At 40.8% G+C, this 22,170-nt stretch overlaps 1 protein-coding gene across 1 annotated transcript in view; it reads left to right on the plus strand.

Annotated features, from left to right (window-relative positions):
- CFAP58 (cilia and flagella associated protein 58) overlaps positions 1-22,170 on the plus strand; it is a 99,542-nt gene that overhangs the window by 41,175 nt on the left and 36,197 nt on the right. Inside the window, exons 12-15 of the mRNA XM_072738157.1 lie at positions 2,279-2,419; positions 3,170-3,393; positions 6,411-6,522; positions 8,563-8,667. Of these exons, the coding sequence (XP_072594258.1) occupies positions 2,279-2,419; positions 3,170-3,393; positions 6,411-6,522; positions 8,563-8,667 (582 nt within the window). The remainder of the gene's footprint in view (positions 1-2,278; positions 2,420-3,169; positions 3,394-6,410; positions 6,523-8,562; positions 8,668-22,170) is intronic.

Raw genomic sequence — 22,170 nt, forward strand, 5'->3', positions numbered from 1 at the left:
TCATTTTGTCATCTCCCTTATGTTTTCAGGCATGGGTGAAATCTGAGCTTTCCTCTCATTTGTTTCTTATTGTGCTGACCTGGTCTGTCCTTCCTATGTGGGCCTAGGACCTCTCAAGACATACTCTTCTTTCCTTTAGTGTGAATACCTCAGTGGCTCCCCACTGCATACTCTGTACAGTGTGTGCCACACAAAACCCTTCCCAGTCTGGCTCAGTTTTACCTCCTGCTATTCCCTACCTAACACTCTAATCCAGCCACACTGGATGCTTGGCTGTGTGGTGAACACACCAGGTACTTTACAGTTTGCATGCTTGGCTGTTTAACACCTTCCCCCAACACAAGCCTCTCCACTTAGGAAATATCTGTCAGTTGCCAAAGCTCTCACTGGTTCCTCCCTCTAATCCCTAGGCAGGCAGGAATTAGAAGCTAATTCCTGGGTACTCCCATGTCCTTTTTCACCCAGTAGATAGCATTTCCACTGTGATGTGGTTGGTTATATTTGTCATTTCTAATGGATGATGAATCCTTCGGGTCTTACTTTTTTGTATTTCGCTTGGAATAATTGGGTAGTGATAGCTTCGGGGGCACAGGATTTGGAATCAAAAGATCTGGTTTGGAATAAACTCTGCTGTGTACTAGCTGTGTGACCTTGGGCAAGCTAATTTGTTTTTCTTTGTCATTTACTCATTGCATTTATAAAATAAGATAAGAGTAGGGATAAGAGTAGCTTGCAAAATGCCTGGTATTATGCCTGAGGTATTTAGGTCACAAGCACTTGTGGAATTGGAACGAATGTGTCCTTTAATGAGATGTGTTTTCCTTCTGAAACTGACCAGTTCATGGTACCCTGTCCCCATGACTCTTACTATTTCCATATAACCTCAAGAGCGTCAAGATCTGAGCTCTCCAGAAAGCTTCCCTAACAACCATAGTACTTTGACCTCCTGTAGCATCAATTCACTGCGTGATACTGAAAAATCACTGCTTGGACTTGTTAATATTCACATAATACTTGTATATCTTATTTTCTCATCTAGATTGGAAACATCTTAGGAATAGGATCTATATATCTCTTTATACTGTGACATCTCTGCTGTTCCATCAAGACCTTTTATAAGGTAGATAGTTGGCTCCATCTTTGTTAATTTAATTTTTGCTTGCAACAGGCTTTATCTTTCTAGTTGATATGCTGGTGGTGTTAGGACCATTACGGGAGCTGGTGCGTACAAAGGTCCTCCCCCATCTTCATCCCTACATCCTCCTTGGCACTATTCTTTGTGAATCCTCACCTTGTTTAGCTGGTAAGGGAAGAGCTGCTGAATACCAATGAAACATCTGCTACACGTATATAGAAAAGTGATGGAAATCCCTCAAGGGCACAACTCATAGAATAAACATGATCACGGTAATGTGCACTGCTTTTTCTTTTTTTTTTTATGAATTTATTTTTTATTGGTGTTCAATTTGCCAACATATAGAATAACACCCAGTGCTCATCCCATCAAGTGCCCCCCTCAGTGCCTGTCACCCAATCACCCCCACCCCCCGCCCACCTCCCTTTCTACCACCCCTAGTTCGTTTCCCAGAGTTAGGAATCTCTCATGTTCTGTCTCCCTTTCTGATATTTCCCACTCATTTTTTATCCTTTCCCCTTTATTCCCTTTCACTATTTTTTATATTCCCCAAATGAATGAGAACATATAATGTTTGTCCTTCTCTGACTGACTTATTTCACTCAGCATAATACCCTCCAGTTCCATCCATGTCGAAGCAAATGGTGGGCATTTTTCATTTCTAATGGCTGAGTAATATTCCATTGTATACATAGACCACATCTTCTTTACCCATTCATCTTTTGATGGACACCGAGGCTCCCTCCACAGTTTGGCTATTGTGGACATTGCTCCTATAAGCATTGGGGTGCAGGTGTCCCGGCGTTTCACTGCATCTGTATCTTTGGGGTAAATCCCCAGCAGTGCAACTGCTGGGTCGTAGGGCAGATCTATTTTTAACTCTTTGAGGAAACTCCACACTGTTTTCCAGAGTGGCTGCACCAGTTCACATTCCCACCAACTTGCACTGCTGTTTCTTTACAGGCTTGTGTGTATGCATGTATGTGTGTGGAGCTTGTTTTGCTTGTGAGAGTGATCAAGCCAGGTTAAATGAAACATCAGAGGAGAATATAAGAACAACTGTGCCTCTAAATCTGGGCCATGAAGACCCAGGTCCTACTGCCCTAGAGCAAAAATTTGTCTGTATCTTTCACTCTTTGTCAGGCCAAGCTGCAGAAACTAAGACAACAAGCTCTGGAGACCAAACACTTCATTGAAAAGCAGGAAGCAGAAGAGAGAAAACTCCTGCGAATCATTGCTGAGGCTGATGGGGAGAGGCTGAGACAGAAGAAGGAATTAGACCAGGTAGGAATATCTCCTCATTGGACCTGCAAACCTCATCAGCAGACATAACTGTTTGATTCAACTTTTCATGAATTCTCATTCTCCTCTAAGCTCTTGCATTCAGTCTATTGGAAGAACAGTAATAAAGGCCATCTTCTGTTGATTAATTATGAAACATTCACTCACTATTCAAGTCATATTGAGCACTTACTATCCCCTAGGCACCGGGGGATGCACTGGCCAACAGGAAAGTAAGGTCCCTGTCCTCAGGGAGCTTACATTCTAATACAAGACTAACTGCTCACATGTAATTGCAACTAATAATTACATAATTCTGGAGTTAGAAACTCAAAGGTATAATTAGGGGATTAGAAACTTAAATGCTTTCAGAGATTTGGCAGGTTGAAAAAAAGACAAATTGGCCAGTGTAAGACAGTAAGGAGTGGTGGAAACTGGCAAGAGCTACCCCACCATAGAATCATTCAAATTTAAACAATAAAATAATGGGTTGGGAAAAAATCAAACACCCCAAACAGCTATGGGCCAAGAAATAGTGGATGATGATGGATAATTTGTCGTACTCTTTCTCTTTCCAATGGGACAGCAAATTTATGGGAGGAGCTCAGTGTTGACTGTGTAGCAGGATATTGCCCACTGGATGCCTGGCACACATAGGCCTTTGAGAAATCTTTGACAGAATCAAAGAGGCTGCCATAATGAAAAGTGAGACTTTTTGTTCCCTGATGACCATGCCTTTCCCTATTTTTCTAGGTCATCAGCGAGAGAGATATCCTTGGGTCTCAGCTTGTTCGGCGCAATGACGAATTGGCTTTGCTCTATGAGAAGATCAAGATCCAACAATCTGTGTTGAATAAAGGCGAGAGCCAGTACAACCAGAGGGTGGAGGACATGAGAATTCTCAAACTCGAGATTAAGAAACTTCGCCGAGAAAAGGGAATTCTTGCCAGGAGTGTGGCTAATGTTGATGAACTCAGGTAATAGGAAGCCCTTCAGAGGTGAGGGCACTATGGTCTATGGGGAGCTTCTGAAATGACCTTATGTTCATTACTTGTTGGTCATGGAAAGTCTTTATCAAGTTGTATAAATTAACGTTTTATATGATGGAATTATTAGCAAATAATGAGAACAACTTTTCCGTAATTTAGAATCTACCTTGTACCCAGTCTATGTCACACACACACAAAATGGACTAGTTTCCTCTCAAGGGAATATAAGTGAGTGCAAAAAGATTTTTTATAAATGTCTTATGGATTTTATTTTATTTATTATTTTTTAAAAAGATTGTATTTATTTATTCATTCACAAGACACACACACACACACATAGAGAGAGAGAAAGAGAGAGAGAGAGAGAGGCAGAGACATAGGCAGAGGCAGAAGCAGGCTCCATGCAGGAAGCCTGACGTGGGACTCGATCCAGGCACTCCAGTCTCACGCCCTGGGCCGAAGGCAGGTGCTAAACTGCTGAGCCACCCAAGGATCCCTGTATTCTGGATTTTCTTTTCTTTTCTTTTTTTTTTTTTAAAGATTTTTATCTATTTATTCATGAGACACACACACACACACACACACATACACACACACACAGAGGCAGAAACATAGGCAGAGGGAGAAGCAAGCTCCATGCAGGGAGCCCAATGTGGGACTCGATCCTGAGACTCCAGGATCAGGCTCTGAGTGGAAGGCAAGTGCTCAATCACTGAGCCACCCAGGCGTCCTTGTATTCTGGATGTTAAAAAAGAAATTTCAAGACAAATCACAGACCCAACCTAGTTACAATTCAGAAAATCATTTCCCCCATGAGCTCTTTAGAATTTAAGAAGGCAGCATGTAAGCGATGGAGCAGCAATATTTAAATTTAATCCTGGTAACATTTGCACATCTTTTTCTTGGAATTATACACAGAATGAAAAGAAGGGAAAAATTTAATCACTATTTGAAAACTCTGTTTCCTTAGAAGGTGGCCAAATTTTATATCTCACTCTTGATTTATCTTCTGCAGCTTTCACTTTAGCTTAGTGCGCCTTCTCTTGCTTTAAATCTTGCATTATACAAGATCTACTTCCCCTTTGGGAAAACATCACCATGTTTTATATAGGCAATTGCAGGAAACCAAAAAATAGGCCTGGTGTTGTCTCTGTATCTAACCTTATTCCCCATGGATTTGTAGATGAACAGTATCCTTGACCACCTTGGGACAAGGACACGGTTTGCATCAGCTTTTTAAATAAATTGAATTAGAAGATAGTTTTGATATTTAGGTGCAGTGAATATATTCAGGAATAGCAAGGAAAGTTGTCATTATCAAAGATGGATCAATACTTTTTGTTTTTTTAGAGTCACTCGTTTTTCAGATGATGCAAGTAGTACAAACTCATTGTAGAAAATGTGGCAAATGGAGAAAAAATATAAAGAGGAGCTTAAAAAATCACACATAAGTTTACTACCCAGAGATGCCACCATTGACATTTTGAAGACAAACAGATTCATTCTAATGATCTCGAAGATCATCACTAAACTTGCCAGCCATGAGTTATTTTTATTATATACACAAAGGACCAAGTTCTACCCATTCCTAGTCAGTATCGCTGGCTTGTGGATAATAGATTTTATTTTTTCTTTTCAATGGAAAGATAACTTACTAAAGATATTGGAGGCAGGCAGGTATGAATTCCAATCTCAGCCTTGCCACCCACAAGCTGTGCGACCTTGGGGAAATCCCCTAACTTCTCTTAAACTTGTAGTTAAAATTAAACATGAAAAAAACACAATGTGCTGAGCACAGAGTCTTGAACAAAATAAGCTGTCAGTAATAGTAGCTAATACTCCGACCCTCCTCTTCTGACGACACTCTAGAAGATCGAAGTGTTAAAAATATGCTTTTAATTCTAAGCAGCTTGTGCTGAGCTCCCTGTTGAGTGAACATCATGCAGTTAATTCTAATGGTTTGTCTTGCTAATGAGGGGAAGTTGTATTATTGGTTTAAATGAAGCAATTAAGTAAAAGAGATGGCTTGGTATTAGTAATCTGCACACCCACAGCAGACGAGGACAGATAATAATATCCTTATTGCCCATGTCAATGTGAGTGTTTGCCTCTTCTCCACCCCTCAACAAAGCAGCTTGTTCCATAGGGTGGCAGCCAGCTCACAGAGCACTGTGAATGGCTCTAGCACGGTGCCTATTTGCTAGAAATTCCTGCAGATTGGAGAAGTAGTTCTGAGCCAGAGCTAGTACTTCAGGACTTTTGCAGCCATCTGTGTAGTGGTGGAACAGCCAATATCACTTCTAACTTGATTTTTCTCAATTCTGGCTGCACATTAGAATTACCAGGAGGACATTACAACCTATGAAACCCAAGTAACATGCTTGACCAATTAAAGCGGAATCTCTGTGGGGATTGGGTCCAGGCAAAGGTAGGTCGCACAGCTCCCCGCCAGGTGATTCCAATGTGAAGTCAGGGTGCAATGCACTGCCCTAATTGTTGTCAGGTTATCACAAGAGCTTCAATGTCCTGCAGTCAGGTGCCATATTTTGTGGTAAAACATAAAAGATAGATTGTCCTTTATATAGAGATATTTAAAGTATATTGAAATTCTCATAATTCACTTCCTCCCTGTTCTTTCCATTGACTTGTAAATTCTTCGGGCTTTCGGAATCATGATTCTGAAGTTCTGGTACTTTCATTCAAGCTAATGCTGAAGTTTGCGCTCTTTAAGGATTGATAATATCTGTGTCTGGCCCAGGTTGGAAGCTGGTCTGTGTTCACAGAAGTCTCCCTGATGCCAACTTTTTATATAAGATGCTGTATGTCTATAGCCGCATAAAGACATGCTTTTCAAATGGGTGGAGAATTTCTCCCATCCAAGTACTAACCAGGCCCAACCCTGCTTAGCTTCCAAGATCAGACAAGATCGGGTGCATTCAGGGTGGTATGGCCGTAGACAATGGGTGGAGAATTTCTTAGCAAAAGACAGTTTGTCTTATATTCAGGCAGGAGCTTTTCCACATGCAAAGAGAATTCTTGAAGGAGAGGACACGATGTCGAGCCCTGGAGGAGGAACTGGAGAACCCCATGAATGTGCACAGGTGGAGGAAGCTTGAGGTAATGCCTGGCGGAGCCTTCCTCTCCTCCTCAGATCCATTCTCCTACCCTACACTGTCCCCTCTCTAATGCACAGGAAGGAGCTTGGTTTTATTTAATACTATGCAAAATGTCTATATCAAAGGTAAATTGGGTTGTTCCCAAACCAGATGGTTTACTTGGGTTTTGTTTAAAAAGTCTTGGACAAGATCCGTTCTGTTTAAAGAAGACCCAGGGGAAGTTGTGAACTGACTTCACCAATAGACATTTTTCCTGTTGAGAAGTTTTTGGTCAACCAATTATCCTCAGGCTGCCTGTCTCTGTTGCTGACCGTCTTCAGCCACATTGGCCACCAGCATCTATACCTTCTTTCAGTTTGTCTTTGCATTCTTTATGTTGCAGCAGGAAACAAGGCTCTTGTCAACTAGTTATTTTTTTTTTTTTTTTGGACTAGCATTGTGTTAGCCAAACCCTTTCTCTTAGGATCTGGGGACACTGCCAAAGTATCACTGGTAGGTGATGGATAACAAACCTCATATTTTATTTTATGACTTCCTGATAGATATTACCATCAGCCCTGCAGATAACAGGTAAAGACAAGCCCTGCTTATTCAAGAAAAAAACAGATGGCCATCTCCCAGAGCTGTAGCCAGCCATGTGGGTGCCAGGAGGGGCTCTGACCACACCAACAATTAGGGTTTGGGAGGATAGACGTATATGACATAAGAAAGTACAACCAGCCAGGTCAGTTTTGGTTTTCACTTCTATTTTTTCCTTTTAATGAAGAAAGCATTAAGGGTAATGCATTATAAATTGTTATGTAAACATGAGGCTTGAATTTTAACAACATCCAGTCTTGCCAGATGAATGTGCGCCAGATATACTCCCAATATATGGATATCAGTTGGCACTGCTTAGTATTTTTAAGCAAAGTCACACTCAGTGGAATGTTTTCTTCCCTTGGTGTTGACCCTCATTTATTCCTCTTTAAATGCCAAGAGTGGTGTCAACTAACAATAATATGGATGTGTCTGGGGAAGTAGAGCTGAAGACTTAAAATTCATTTACTGTCTCATTCATTTATTCCATGTGTTTTCAAGCAAATCTTTACAGTTTCCAATTCAATGTCAATTTCTATTTAAAAATTAGAAAATTTCAGGGAAGCAGATGAAAATATTTAGCTGCTAGATTAATTCAAAATGTCAGTACAGTTGAAAGCAGAACTTTGGCTCAAAGTCGAGAGGACAGATTATCAATTTATAACTGTAGCGTTTGTTTGAATTGTACATAGATAGTTATTGAAAGTGCCTCAAAGCTTTCCGGATTGATAACCCCGTTTGAGAGCTAAATGCCGTGGTCGTGTTTTGTTGCCAATTATTAGCAGAAGTCCACATCCTAGAAACCTTCCTCATCATAGGCTATAATGAATCTTCTTGTTGGCAATTACCAAAGGAGAATCCTGAGTTTGAATAAATTAGGGAAGCCTGTCTCATTCATTCGGAAACAGAGGGCATAGGAGGAAAAGCCTCAGAGCATAGTAATGAAGAACTGCAGGCTTTCGAGCCAGGCACATCTGGGCTTGAATCCAGCTCTGACCCTTACCAGTGTGGGTGGACAACTTAATCCTCTGACCCACGGTTGTCTTCTCTGTAAAAGGGGAAGACTAATACTGTCTTAAAGGAACTCGTGTGCCTAAAATTTGATGTTGTACGAAAAGCACTTAGCATTGTGTCTGGATGGTGGCAAAGAATTAGGTATAATGCATAGTAGCTATCATTATTGTTATTAGTATAATCATTGTTTTCCCTGATGGAACAAACATATTAATTTTCCATTTATTGGCTAACTAGAGCCAATAGGTAAGATATTAGCCAAACTTCATTTCTTTTTTGATGGCCATTGCAATCTATTATGCTTTTTTTTTTTTTGGTCCTAATTCTCTCTGTATGGGGTCTGCAGGTTTGCAATACATTTTAATAAGACAATAATTATTTTACATAGAAACTTCAGTGTTTTGAACTGGTGATATCTCAGCTGCTTTACTTTGTTGCCTCTGAACAGGCCAGTGACCCCAGTACCTTTGAGCTGATACAGAAGATTCACACCCTGCAGAAGCGTCTCATCAGCAAGACAGAAGAAGTGGTTGAGAAAGAGCTGCTTCTGCAGGTAGCATTTTCCTTTTCTGGACTCAGGGAGGAAGCGTGTTTTCTGAGCATCACCTTCTCTAGGACTGCTTTTAGAATTAGCTATTTGGCAGCATTGCATGCCCCATCTTTAACTGTAGATGGCAACAGTGACTCACACACAGAGAACAAACAACATGATTAATTGGTCTTTTATGCTGCCATCACTGATATTTCAAGAATTCTGGAAAATTAAGTTGAAGGCTAGACTTACTGCGTTGGGTGCTGTGAGCCTTTATCCCCCACTTCTCTACAGTTTTATTTGTCAGATTCTTTTAAATACTTTTCTTTAAATCTTTATAAAATGGGAAATGCTATGATTTTGATTTTGAAAATAAGCTTTCACATAGAGCACAGATGATCAGTCCTCTTGAAGATTTGTGAGATGAACTGGAAGGAAAGACTTCTTTTTGTGGGTTTTATGCATTCAGTTATTCTGGAGTAATCAGGAATGCTAACATCATTTTAGGCCTGTGTCTTTGCAAGTATAGGCTGTTATCACCAGCCTATACTGTCCTGGTGGCTTTCCCTACGTGTCTCAGTTCTTTTTCACGGTTCTGGGTGGGGGTACTGTCACCTCCAATCAGTGGATGAGGAAGCTGGGCTCTAGGCGTGCAGTGTGGATAAAAACGTAAGCTCCCATGTTAGGTGGGCTGGGTTGGAATCTTGTCTCTGCCAATTTAGAGCTACGTGAAGTTAACTTCTCTGCCCCTGAGTTCTTAATCTGTACTATAGGATAATAACAGAACTTGTGGAAAGGGATGTTGTGAAGATGGAAGGAGCTCAGTATTATGCTTGGCACACAGTGTTTAATAAATATTGCAGCTATCCTTATTATTTCTAATTCCAAAGCCCATGCTCTTAACTGCTGAGTTACCATTAATAAGAGCAGGAACTTCTATACATGAGCAAAAGGCATTTGCCTCTTCTCTTTCACTTTTTACTTTAAAAAGACATTGTCCGTGAGGTTGGAGATATATATATATATATATATATAGTGAGTTTCTTTCCAGAGCATGGCTATGCTGAATGGCCCATGGGTATATTCCTCTTCTCTTATAGATGAGCATAGTGGTTAGGAGGGCAAACTCTGGAGTCAGAAAGATCTGGTCTTGAATCGGCTCCAATGCCTTATGTTACATGACTTGAGGGAGACTTACATAAATTCTCCAAACCTCAGTTTTTCCACCCGTTAAATGGGGGCATTAACACCCAGTTTCTTTATGGGAGAAAGATACTCCCACCGGAGTATACAACTTGGAAGTCCTGTGGTACGGATAACCAGTTAGTGCGTGGGCACCGAGGTGTGGTGGGTAGTTCAGGCTTCAGGCTATAACTCCATCAACCCAGCCACAAGTCACGTCCCACGGCCATGCAACTGGGAAGTGGCAGAGTGGCAGCTCAAACCAGACCGTCCCCTCCAGAGCCCACACGCTGTACCAGCGCATTACCTTGCCTCCCCAGTTGTTATTGCGTTGTTGGCTTTTACAAAGGACATTTTGTGTTTGCCAAACCTCTCTGTGGTAAGTTTGTTTGGTATTTCATTGACTGCTTTAATTTTATTACTTCTTTCCTTCCATAAGCTTTGGATTTATTCTGCTCTTTTTCTACCTTCTCAAGACTGGTGCTCAACTCATTAATGTTAAATCTACTTTTCTATTAGAAGCATTTGTATCTATAAAACATACTTTAAATGATTTCTGGAGTTCCTCCCAACAGGGTTTGCAATATGGTATTTTCATTTTCATTTAGTTCTAAATATTTTCTGTTTTCAGAATTACTTATCCTTTGAGAGTAAGTAATACCTGCTATTCCTCTTATGGTAATCAAAAGTATAAGTTTAAATCCCCAAATATATATGCATTTAGGTAATCACTTAGTTACTGATCTCTCATTTTTTTCTTTTTTTTGCATTGTGGTCTGTATTCTACTGATTCTTTGGAATTTGTTGAAACTTGCTTTGGGACCAACTAAAGTGGTCAGTTTTTCTAACTGATGCTTATGTGTTTGAAAGTGTTATGTTCTCTACATGTTCAAGCTTCATGAGTCTCTATGATGTTCATCAGATCAACCTTGTTAATTGTGTTGTCCAGATCTGTATCTTTCCTCATTTTGTCTACATAATCACTGAAAAAAAGTTTGGAGATTTATCTATTTCTCCTTGTAGTTATGTCACTTTCTTTGCTTTAAGTACATTTTGGATAATGTTCATAAGGTGAGTAAAATGTTGCAATTGTTATTTGTTCCTGATGAATTGTGCCCTTAGTATTATCAATCCTTAATGCTTTTACTTACAAAATTGTTTGATATTAATATAACTCTACCTGGGGCTTTTGTGCATAAGTACTATATAATTTTAAACTTTTAGTGTCTTTAAATTTTAGGTGGGTATCTTGTAATTAAAAAATATCCAATCTGACATATTTGTCTTTTGATTGGTATATCTAGCCTACTTGTATTTATTGATAATTTTAGGTTTATTTCTACCTACTTATTTTCTATTATTTGCCCTGATTTTTTTAATACTTGAAAAAGGTCTGTTCCTATATTCTATTGGATTAAGTCTTCTTTATTCCCTCTTTTTGCACTCCACTGGTTACTTCTCTCTCCTCATTATTCCCTATTCTCCTTTTCCTGGTTTATCCATTTATTTTCTGAATAGCTACCACTGCTCAATGTAGTTCTTACTCTCTGCCTTATGGATTTCTTCAAAAATTGAACACACATAGTGGACATCAAGTCTAAACCAATCCATAGTTGATGTTGATCCATATGCTTATTCTTAATAACATGAGGACCTAGATGCTTTAACTCCAAATACCCACTGTAGTCCTGCCAGCATTAGTCAGCATCATGATTTTATGGAGTCAATGAATATTTATTCAGATTTATCAAGATGTTGACCAGTTCGTTTGTTTTCTTTTGTTCAACGTGGGGCTTGAATTCACAAGCCTGAGATCAAGAGTCACATGTTCCACCGACTGAGGCAGCCAGGTGCCCCGCAGTTCTTCTGTTTTCTCTTTCTTCATATCCCCAATTCCTTACTTCTAGGTTCCATCTCCTTTTGAAAGTGCATCCTTTCATAGTTATTTCAGTGATAAAATTTTCAGAGGCTAATACTGTCCTTTGTGCATCTACAAATATTTTTATTTTGGCCATACTCATAAATAAGCTGAAATTCTATTTTCTGTTTATACTTTCAAGCTGACAGGCCTTTGGGTTAGCTTCTAGTGATGTCATTGAGACTCATGATTTGTGTTCCTCCTCAGGCATCCTGCCTTTGCTTCTGTTTGGTTGCTAGAGCTGCCCATTGTCTTTGGTGTCCTGGAAAAGCACAATGCATTTGATAAGAACTTAGTTTTGCTGACTGTGCTTAGGATTTGCTGTTTCCTGAATCTGAATTTGAATAATCTTTGAATAGTATCTGCTTTATTGGAGTGCCTTAGTGGTACAGTCCAGTTAAGCATCTGACTCTTGTTTTTGGCTCAGGTCGTGATCTCATGATCATGAGATCAAGTCCCATATAGCTTGGAGTCTGCTTGAGTTTCTCTCTCCTTCTCTCTCTGCCCCTCCCTGGCTTCATGTACAAATTCTCTCTCTCTTTCTCTCAAATAAATAAATCTTAAAAAAAAATAGTGTCTCCTTTATCTCCTTTATTCACTCCTTCTGGAACTCTTACCAGATATATGTTGGAATTTCTCATTTATTCTTCTTTATCTACTGGCCTCTTTGATATTTTTCTTCTCTTTATCTCTTATTTTACATTTTCACAGCTTTGTCCTCTTACTCACTAAGTCTCCCTTAAGGTGTGCTTATCTGCTAGTAGACAATTGGACAAGATTTTGTTTTCAATGATTTTATTTTTATTTTCTAGAGGGTTTTTTTTCCCTCCATATGACTGGTCTTTGTTGATAGTGTCTTGATTTTTTATTATGTTTTTATTCTTTCTCTATGTCTTCAATCAATTTAAACATTCTATAGTCTTCATCTGCTTGTTCTATTAGTTGAAGGTGTTGGTGGTCTTTCCTATTGTATACATGACTACTGAGTTTGATTCGTAGTGGATCTTTTAACTTTTGTATTGTAATTTTGGATTGTGGACTAATTTTCAGAAAAGCTTTGTTTACAGGATTTGGGAATGGTTCAGGTTAAGTCTACATCCTTTCATTTGTTTCTCCCAGGTGCCCTAGAAGATATCAATTGCTTAGGATAATTTTAATGTTAAATTCTCACCTTGGGGCCTCTTGGACAACTTGGTTTATGTATATTAGAACCCCAAAGACTTGAGATGGAAGAGCCATGAATATAAATTCTCCACACAGCCAAAGTTTTTTTCCTCACTCAAAGCCTAGGAGACATTGTTAGACTTCTTTGTGGTCTTCCTATCCCAGTGGGTAGATTTCCATCTATTGTCTCTTTCACCAAAGGTGTAACCCTGTTAAGTCTATAACTTTATGTGGAGGAGTCTCAGTACCAGTTACCCACTTCACACAGGCCTAGCACCAAGTTATCTTTTATCATTTTATGGCCCCTTGTTCGGTGAGTTCAGTCACTCCTTTTTTTTTTTTTTTTTTTAATTTAATGTGTCGTTTTTTTAAATTTTTTTTAATTTAATGTGTCGTTTTACTCAGCAGCTCTCATGCTTTGTGGACTTTCATTGTCAGGTTTTTGTTCTGCCATATGACCATTAATAGCCATTTTTTTGTCTTCTCTAATCTCTAGTTTTCTCATTCATAAAATGGGGACAGTAGCAGTACTTACCTACAGAGTTGAATTTGTTAAGTACACATAAGATTTGCCAGTATGCTTGGTTATCCTTAACAATGTTCTCATTAACATAACTATTATTGTTAACATTATTAACCACAAAACAATTTTTTTTACAGTTCAAGGTTTAACACCCAGCCTCACTCTCCTTTATTCAGTCCCTCATGTAACTTTTCTTTTGGATGATTGGGTTGCTCTGTCCCTGCTGCACATTTCCTTCTGGGGCTTGCATATATCCCCAGACAACATACCTTGTAATTTTGGGGAAGCCCCAGGTGCTCCACAGGTTTGGACAGTTTCTTAGTGTCATCTGTTTTTTAAAATTATTTGAGAAATTCTCTGCACTTAGAACATTTTGCAATTAGGAAGATTTTGGTTGAATTCCTCTGAGTATCAGAACATTTTTTAAATGACTAATTTGTTACATGGTAATGAAGAGATTCCATCATTTTCTAGCAGCAGATTAGATAGAAGCCTATTTACCCCAATAGACTTGAGTTATTTGAGGAAAGGCACTTGATAATTCATTTCTCTAACCCCAATGCCTGATATGGTAGCAGGGCACATGAGTAGTGCTCAATAATGAAGGACAGACTCTTTGCATGGGCAACTCCTACACTCAACCTTTATGCCTTAGCTTGAGTGTTATTTTCTTCAGAGAGGTCCTTATTCCTAGGTTAGGTATCCTGGTACCTGTTCCTATGTCTTGACTTATCTTTCATGCCATCCTTACACTTGTACTTAACAAAATAATTGTAACTCTGTGTTTAATGACTCTTGCTAGACCATAAGCTTCACAAAAGTGGTACCTGTGTCTGTCTTGATGATCATTTCATTCCTAGTTTCTTGCACACAGATAGTTATTTGTTTAGTGACTGATTAAATGTTGGAAGAATGGTGGTCGTTCAGTAAGTGGTATGTCTTATAGCCATTTAAGTTCTGTCTTTGAGCTCTGAGACATTATGGTAATTATTCTTCTTGTTGCCTTTTCGTTTTTGTTACTAACTTCTAACTTTGTGGGAGTCTGGTATTTACTGTGACTTTATGGATCTATAAACTTGATGCAAACTGTCAGTGTCCTTTTAGTGTGCCTAAGCATGCTAATTCATGTGGTGCACTCAAAGTTCTCCCCTTGCTCAGAGTTAAGATGAAAATGGTTCTTGAGCTTGACTTTATAGCGTCAGTGGTAAGATGAAGAAGTCTGCATTCTTGTGAGAATTGGAATCTAAGGTGTGGATGGGAAAGATTTTTTTTCTTTTGCCTACCAGTCCACTCTACTATTCCCTTCAAAAGAGTAAGGGCAATGCAAGCATATCTGAGACATGCCTCCTGGTATCCTCTTCTTTCTGTTTTCTTTTTTTTTAAATTTTTATTTATTTATGATAGTCACACAGAGAGAGAGAGAGAGAGAGGCAGAGACACAGGCAGAGAGAGAAGCAGGCTCCATGCACTGGCAGCCCGATGTGGGACTCGATCCCGGGTCTCCAGGATCGTGCCCTGGGCCAAAGGCAGGCGCCAAACCGCTGCGCCACCCAGGGATCCCTCTTTCTGTTTTTAATGCATTTAGTCTTCATGTCTTCTGAATCATTCTGTGTTAATGACTTCTTTAAAAAACAAAATAGCATCTGTAGGATTAGGCAGGCATATGTGCCATGAGTGACTGCTATCCATTACCTAAGTATCATTATATCATCATCATCATCATCATCATCAGGATGGGATTCCAAATAATGGCATAATAGCATTAGAGTAGGAAGCTCTAACATTTGCCAGAGGCACTTAAACATATAAGAAACATAAATAGCAGTTGGGACTTGTTTTTTCTAAGTGTTTAAATATGGAACAGCAAACTCAAATATACTCCCCCTTAGGACCAGGCAGGTAACAAGAAAGACCACATTAAACTTTGTGTATCATGATTAGAAATGGCAAACTAAAATGGACAGGGGCCTCAGAATCAGAGGCAAATGGCAATGCTGGGGACTGCAGTACATAGGGGCTGCAGATCCCTTGTCTAGGAAGTGGCTAACCCTACCCTCCACTATGCTCTCATGTCATCAGATCTTTAACTTTTCAAGAATAGCTTGAAATGTGAATTTTTTTTCTGTTCCCTATAATGAGTTTTAAATATTGGCAACTTTAGAACAGTGTATAGACTTCCCAGAAACATATCTTCCAACCACCCTTGACCCACAGGAGGCTTGTTTGCCACCTCTGGCTTCAAGGCCTGATGGGAGAAAGAGATTTAAGAGAAAGCAGCAGCAAATCAGCTTTTACTTGTTATAATTTCTTTGATCTAGTCCTTTGTTGTGATTCCTTGATGGAAGTACAGAGCATAAAAATCATAAGAGAAAGAGGAGATGAGGAGGGAGGAGAAGGAAAGGCTGTAGGTGTCTTATGGTGATAGACGGTCAGAGGTGAATGAAGGTGGGTTATTTCTGAGAAGGCAAGCAAAAAGGTGGGCAAACCTGGGGTATGTTTTGTGGGACCAGGCATTGGTGGACATAATAGAATATGAACCTTCTTAAAATATCTTTCCCCCTGCTGCTAATGTCTCTGTCTTAGTTTCATTTTTTAAGCTTTTCTAAAACAGAAAAGAATTCCCTGAATTCTTTTTTTTTTTTTTAAATTCCCTGAATTCTTACAAAGACAAAGGGTTGCCTCCTGGCCCTCCAGGGCACAGGCAGCAGATGTATTGCTGGTATCCACTCAACTGATAATTACTGAGTGCCATCTATGTGCCAGGGCACCTGGGATTCCAGGATTCCACTTGATCTTGGCCTTGGAAGACCATGGAGCTCTACAGCCACAATGCAGTGTAACAAGGGCTTTGATTCTGTACAGGATCCTATGGGACTCTGAGAAAACTTTGGTGTGGTCGGGGTCTCAGTGTGGATTCTCCAAATCAGAGAATGAGACTTGGCTTGGGTTCCAGTAGTTTGGGAGGTGGTCCTGGGAAGTTGGAATGAGAGAGTAGGAAAGTGAGACTGGAAAGGAGGAAAGCCAGTAGAAGGAGGGAGACAGCTGGTCACTCTGTGGATATCTGAGTTTCAGTTCTACTGGAATTTCTCTGAGGAGCCACACTGAAACGACTGAAGAGTTGTCTTGTCAAGGAAGATAGACTGGGATATTGTTCACTGACCCCTATTCCCCCCTGGTTAAAAATTGCCCTTGGGGGCTTTGGGCTGCTTGTGAAAGCAGACTGAGATATTTTAGTTGTATCCATGCCTACATCTGAGGGAGCCCTGGCCTGAGGCAGAAAAGCCGACTCCACCTGCACTTGAGGCAGAAGCTGCCAGAGTGTTCTGGAAATGATGGCCATGCCAGTGTGCCAGGCATTTCATCCATAGCTGAAATTTTGAGGTGGGCTGAGAGGATGAGACTCAGGGCTGCAGTAGGAGATATGTCTTCCTGACAGGTCCTGAAGACCAGCAACCAGTAGACCCTGTTCCTCCCAGTTCCTTACTCACTTAGCTTCTCACCTGAATGGTAAATTGGCAATCCAACTTCAGAAAAGGCAGTGGCATTTTCCCAGCCACATTCCCATCTGGCCTTCCCCCATCCCATCAACAACCTGGCATTCCAGGTGATATCCAATAACCAGATGACATGGTAATACTGTGGTTTGTTTAAAAGATGGCACCCCAAGTTTGCTCTAATCACAGCCATCCATTATTGCATGGTTCCTGTGTGTTAGGCTCTGTGCTTTCCCCACACACAGACCTCAGGGATGGTGGTGAGCACACAGTGAACAACAGCTGGCCAGATGGGAGGGTGAAATAATGTGTGATGCACCTGAGGAGGAGGTACAATTTGGGGGAAGGAAATAAGCTTGACCCCCACAACATGAGCACTAGATTATCTTACTCAGAACATTCATCATATAGATGAAAACACTGAGGCATTTCCCTTAATATATAGAATAGCGGCATATCACTGGAAGAGTTAATTACTTTAGGGGGTTATGATGCATGGGAGCCCACTACCTACCAAAGTGACACATTGAAATGACCCAAGCAAGAAAAGTACTTTGATAAAGTTCAGGTTTGTGTGGCTTAGGAAATTATCATATACATTCTCCATTGTTTCTTTGTGTTACCAGTCTAGAGAATGGGCATGCCCCTCAGATAAATAAATAATGAACTGAACTGGAAACCACTGCTTCTTTGTTGGCATCTGGGTCCTGCCCTTTCAAGGTGAACTTTTCCTGTAAGTTAATTTTATGACTGACTGGCTGCAAGTCTAGTTTATTTAACTGTAAAATGGCCTGAAAGATAGGAGAGTTTGAATGGATCAGCTCAAGTCATTAGCTGTACAGGGGAACAAACCTCTCATAGTACATTTTTGGATGATTCTTTCATAAGGCTTCTTAGGATCCTAAGGATCTTCTGATTATCCTACATTTATTGGACATTTAGAATGTGTTAGACATTCCTCTAAATGCTTTATATATGGATTATTTCATTTAATCATCCTTACACCCCAAGAGATGAGAGCTGTCACCTTTCCCCTTTACAGGTGGGAAACATTAGGCACAGAAAGGTTGAAAGACTTGCCCCCAATGCTACACATCTGGCACCTGGTGGAGGTATGAGTCTGACTTCAGAAGTCTGGCTCCAAAGGCTCTTCACCATGGAAAATCATGCCACTGATTCATCTTGTATAGACTACTTTGGTCATTAATGGGCAAAATTCACATTTCTCACTGCATTTAGAGCCTGACTACTCTAAGCCTGGTTCTAGAACCAGTAGCACTGCATCATCTAAGAACTTGTTAGAATGCAGAATCTCAGGACCTTGCTAGACCTAATGAGTCAGAATCTGCATTTCAACAAGATTCCCAGGGGTATAGGATATTGGTTCAGATAGTCACCCTTTCTTTGCAAGAGCTATGGTTCAGGAAGGAGCCCCACAACACCTGGTTACTAGGCATGTGGTCTTACTTTCTGCATAACCTTCCAACATTTCAGATCTCCTCTGAAACCTGAAACACTTCTGTGAAACTTGGAGCTCATCACTTTATCGGCATCCTTCAGTTACTGTGAAGATGATAGGAAGGAACTGTATGAAGTCCTTCTTAGAGGAATGCCTGTCGTCATAAGAATTGGCCAGTGCTCAAAAAATATCATGATTTCTGGTTTAGGGCAAGATAACCTCACCCTCTGGTTCACAGCTCCTGAACTCCAGGGACCAAGACCTAGAAGGGAAACTGAAAAATGAGTGCATCCAGGGTTTGAGGCATGTTTTAGGGCTCCATAAACTCTCAATGGCTAGTGTTGTTATTATGAAAAGTCTAGAATGTTTCTTTGTTGATAGAGACATGAAAAACCTTGATCTTGTTTTATGGCAGCCTGGATGAATTTGGCAGAAGCTGCAGAGAGTTTTGAAGAGTGGAGGGGAATGGCAGTCACAGCTCACATTTATAGCACACTGAGTACGTGCCCAGCCGCCTTGCGCTAAAGCATTTTGCTTTCACTGTATCCACAGGAAGCCCAGATGAGCCGGTGCTGTTATTGTTTCTGTTTTATAGGGGAGGGGACTGGGGCTTCACAACAAAACTTGCCTAAGAGTTTACAGCTAAGAAATGCCAGAGCTGCAGTTTTAAACCAGGGTTTGGTAAACGATGACCCAACATGGCCCATACAAAGAATAATATTTATGCATGTAAGTGGTTAGAAAAAAATCAAATGATCACATCTCATGACATGTAAAAATGAAAAGAAATACACCTCAAATTTCTTTTTTTATTTATTTTTATTTTATTTATTTTTTAAGTTTTTATTTATTTATGATAGTCACACACACACACACACACACACACACACACACACAGAGGCAGAGACACAGGCAGAGGGAGAAGCAGTCTCCATGCACCGGGAACCCGATGTGGGATTCGATCCCGGGTCTCCAGGATCGCGCCCTGGGCCAAAGGCAAATTTCTTTTTTTAAAAAGATTTAATGTATTTATTCATGAGACACACACACACACACACACACACACACACACACACAGAGGCAGAGACATAGGCAGAGAGAGAAGCAGGCTCCTCACAGGAAGCCCAATGTGGGACTCGATCCCAGGACAGGGATCATGTCCCGAGCTAAAGGCAGACACTCAACCACTGAGCCACCCAGGCATCCCTACACCTCAAATTTCTGTGTCGGCAGATCAAGTTGTATTGGTGCATAGCCACACTCATCCATTTATGTATTGTCTATGGCTCCTTTTGTGCTAGGGCAGCAGAGCTGAGTAATTGTAGCAGAGACCATATGGCCCACAAAGTCCACAAAAGTTACCTCTGGCCTTTTGCAGAAAAGACTCACTGACACCACTTCTAAACCTTAGTTATCGGAAGCCAGACCAAAACCATTCACCACCATTCTATGGTTAGTCCTAGTAAAGCCACTGAACATTTCATTTCTATGACTACTTCCCCCTTCCCCAATTCCAAATGAATGGGTCAATTATTAAAGAACCGCTTTGAGATATGGAAGGCAGCATTTTAATACTGCGTCCCATTGCTGGTGGTATAGTCTGTACCAGACATAATTCTAGCCCGCTCTGTTGTCAGATAACGTGTTCATCCTCCGCAAAGCTGAGCTGAAATTGTAGGAGATGCTCCCTCACCAGACAGACCGGGGGACAGAAAGGCAGAGCAAAAGCTGCTGGCTAGAAGCCCATCTGCAGATTTTTGTTCTGTTTCAAAATCAAAGGGAAGGAGAATGAGATGAGAGGGGGAGACACCGCCAACAAAGTCTTGCTGTCCTTACCAAAGAATATTGGAAGTGTCAGAAATCGTTGAGGAGGCCTCTTCCCCAGCATGCTCCTTGTGGGCTGCTTCTCCGCTGATACCTCGTCCTCAGACTTCCTGGGGGATGTCCACTTTCCTGCACCTGCTCCTCATGTGTCAGCGAGGATGAGGAGCAACTGGAGATGGGTTGTTCAGAAAACAGAGCACTAATGCTGGCCATTAACAGAGATGTGCATACATCCATGTGGCCTGTATGCTGGTCCATATCTGGTTTGTGCAAGGGCCTTGATGTGAATTCTAAGAGGATGGGCTCCAGGGCAGCTTGTTTGTGATCTTACAGCGCCTTGGCAACCGTTAATGTCTGATGGGCACGTTGTGAAGTGCTTTTTCTGCATCATATCTCAGTAGCTCCCGAGTGCTAATGTGGGGGCTGGGAGAATGTGTATGTTCCCAAACACGAGTGTTTCATTGATTTGAAATGTCATGAGCACAATGACTGGGTAGCATAAGGCCGATTTTACTTTTTAATTTTGGAGACTGCATTTATCCGCCCCCGCATTCTTCTTTCTTACCTTTGGAGATGTAAAATGTTATGTAGTTTTTGAAATGGCCTTCTCTTTTATTTTTCGTGCATTCCTTTCCTTTATGAAAGGAAAGGATTGGTAAACACTCCTGACAATTTCCTATTTGTTGATAGTATGGATGTTATTGCTAGATTACTATAGTTGGAATGCGTGGCTCTGCCACGAGCTCTGAACCCCTGGGTGGGTTACTTAACCTGTCTGTGGTGACTTGATTTCTTCACTTGTCAAGTAGGGATAATCATGGTTGTCTCACGGGTTTGCTCGAGAGATTATATTAATATATGTAAAGCATTTAGAGCGGTCCCTGGACCAGAGCAAACCTACATCAGTATATCTGTTAGTCTTTTTCTATTTCATGTTAAAACTTAGCAGCAGAAGAAATTAGTAAGACCATGCTGGTGCTTTCAAGAGCTTGGTAGGGTGGGTGGGTGGGAGTTATTCACATCTAAGAAATCTAAAATGAAGGAGCTCTGGCTTAACCTCTTCATCTTTGCAACAGCCCCATTTAACAGATGAAGGAACTAAAGGCTGGAGAGGTTTGTGGGCCCTCAGAAAATGTATGGCAGCCTAAGAAAAAGGGTGATTGTGCAGGACCCGCTTGTCTCCTTGGCGGGAGCAGGCTTTTAATATGCAGATGTTTGGTGGCATTAAGAAATCATGTTCAGCTTCATTTAAGGTCAATATGTTTCTCAACCTGTGTCCCTTCACACATGCTCAGTTATCACCCACCTTCTATTCCCTCTCACTGGTTCTCTATCAGTGTGCCAGGACTAACTTCCTGGGGTGTTAGAGTCCCACAAACATTAGGAGTTTCTTAAAAAAAGAGATAGGCTCTGGTAGGCTCCCTTAGGCAGACAGAGGTTAAAAACCAGTTTATACCTTCAGCCGTGAGTACCTTAAACACTTGTAATTCCAGCCAACCCAAGGAGATGCTCAGCCACCTGGTGCACTGGATTTCTGATTTGCTTTAGGAAGGGTTTTGGTCATGTTCCTCCCTTTGAAACAAGTGGTTTTCAAGCGGGGTTATCTTGATGGACTCACTTCTCTTCTGTCTTGTTTTCATCTCAGCAGTAAGAGAATTGAGGCCGTTTAAATTGTCAGGAATCCAAGAAATAGCAGGCCTGCTTCCAGAGGTTTCATTAACAAAGGACAGACAGATATTAAATGCACAGCAGACATCAAACCTCGTTCCTCTCCTCAAAGGAACTCTTTCTCTAACCGCAAGAAACAAGGACCTTCTTCCCAACTGTCCACTGATTTTTCTAGCTCTTTCATGACTCCTTTCTGCTCCACCCCCTTCCACATCTCCGCAAGACTGGAAAGGGAGGCGTTGCTGCTTGGTTGGTACATACTCATGAGGCCTGGGCCACATACTGCTGGTGG

Source organism: Vulpes vulpes, chromosome 15 (genome assembly GCF_048418805.1).
Source record: "Vulpes vulpes isolate BD-2025 chromosome 15, VulVul3, whole genome shotgun sequence".
Lineage (NCBI taxonomy): Eukaryota > Metazoa > Chordata > Mammalia > Carnivora > Canidae > Vulpes > Vulpes vulpes.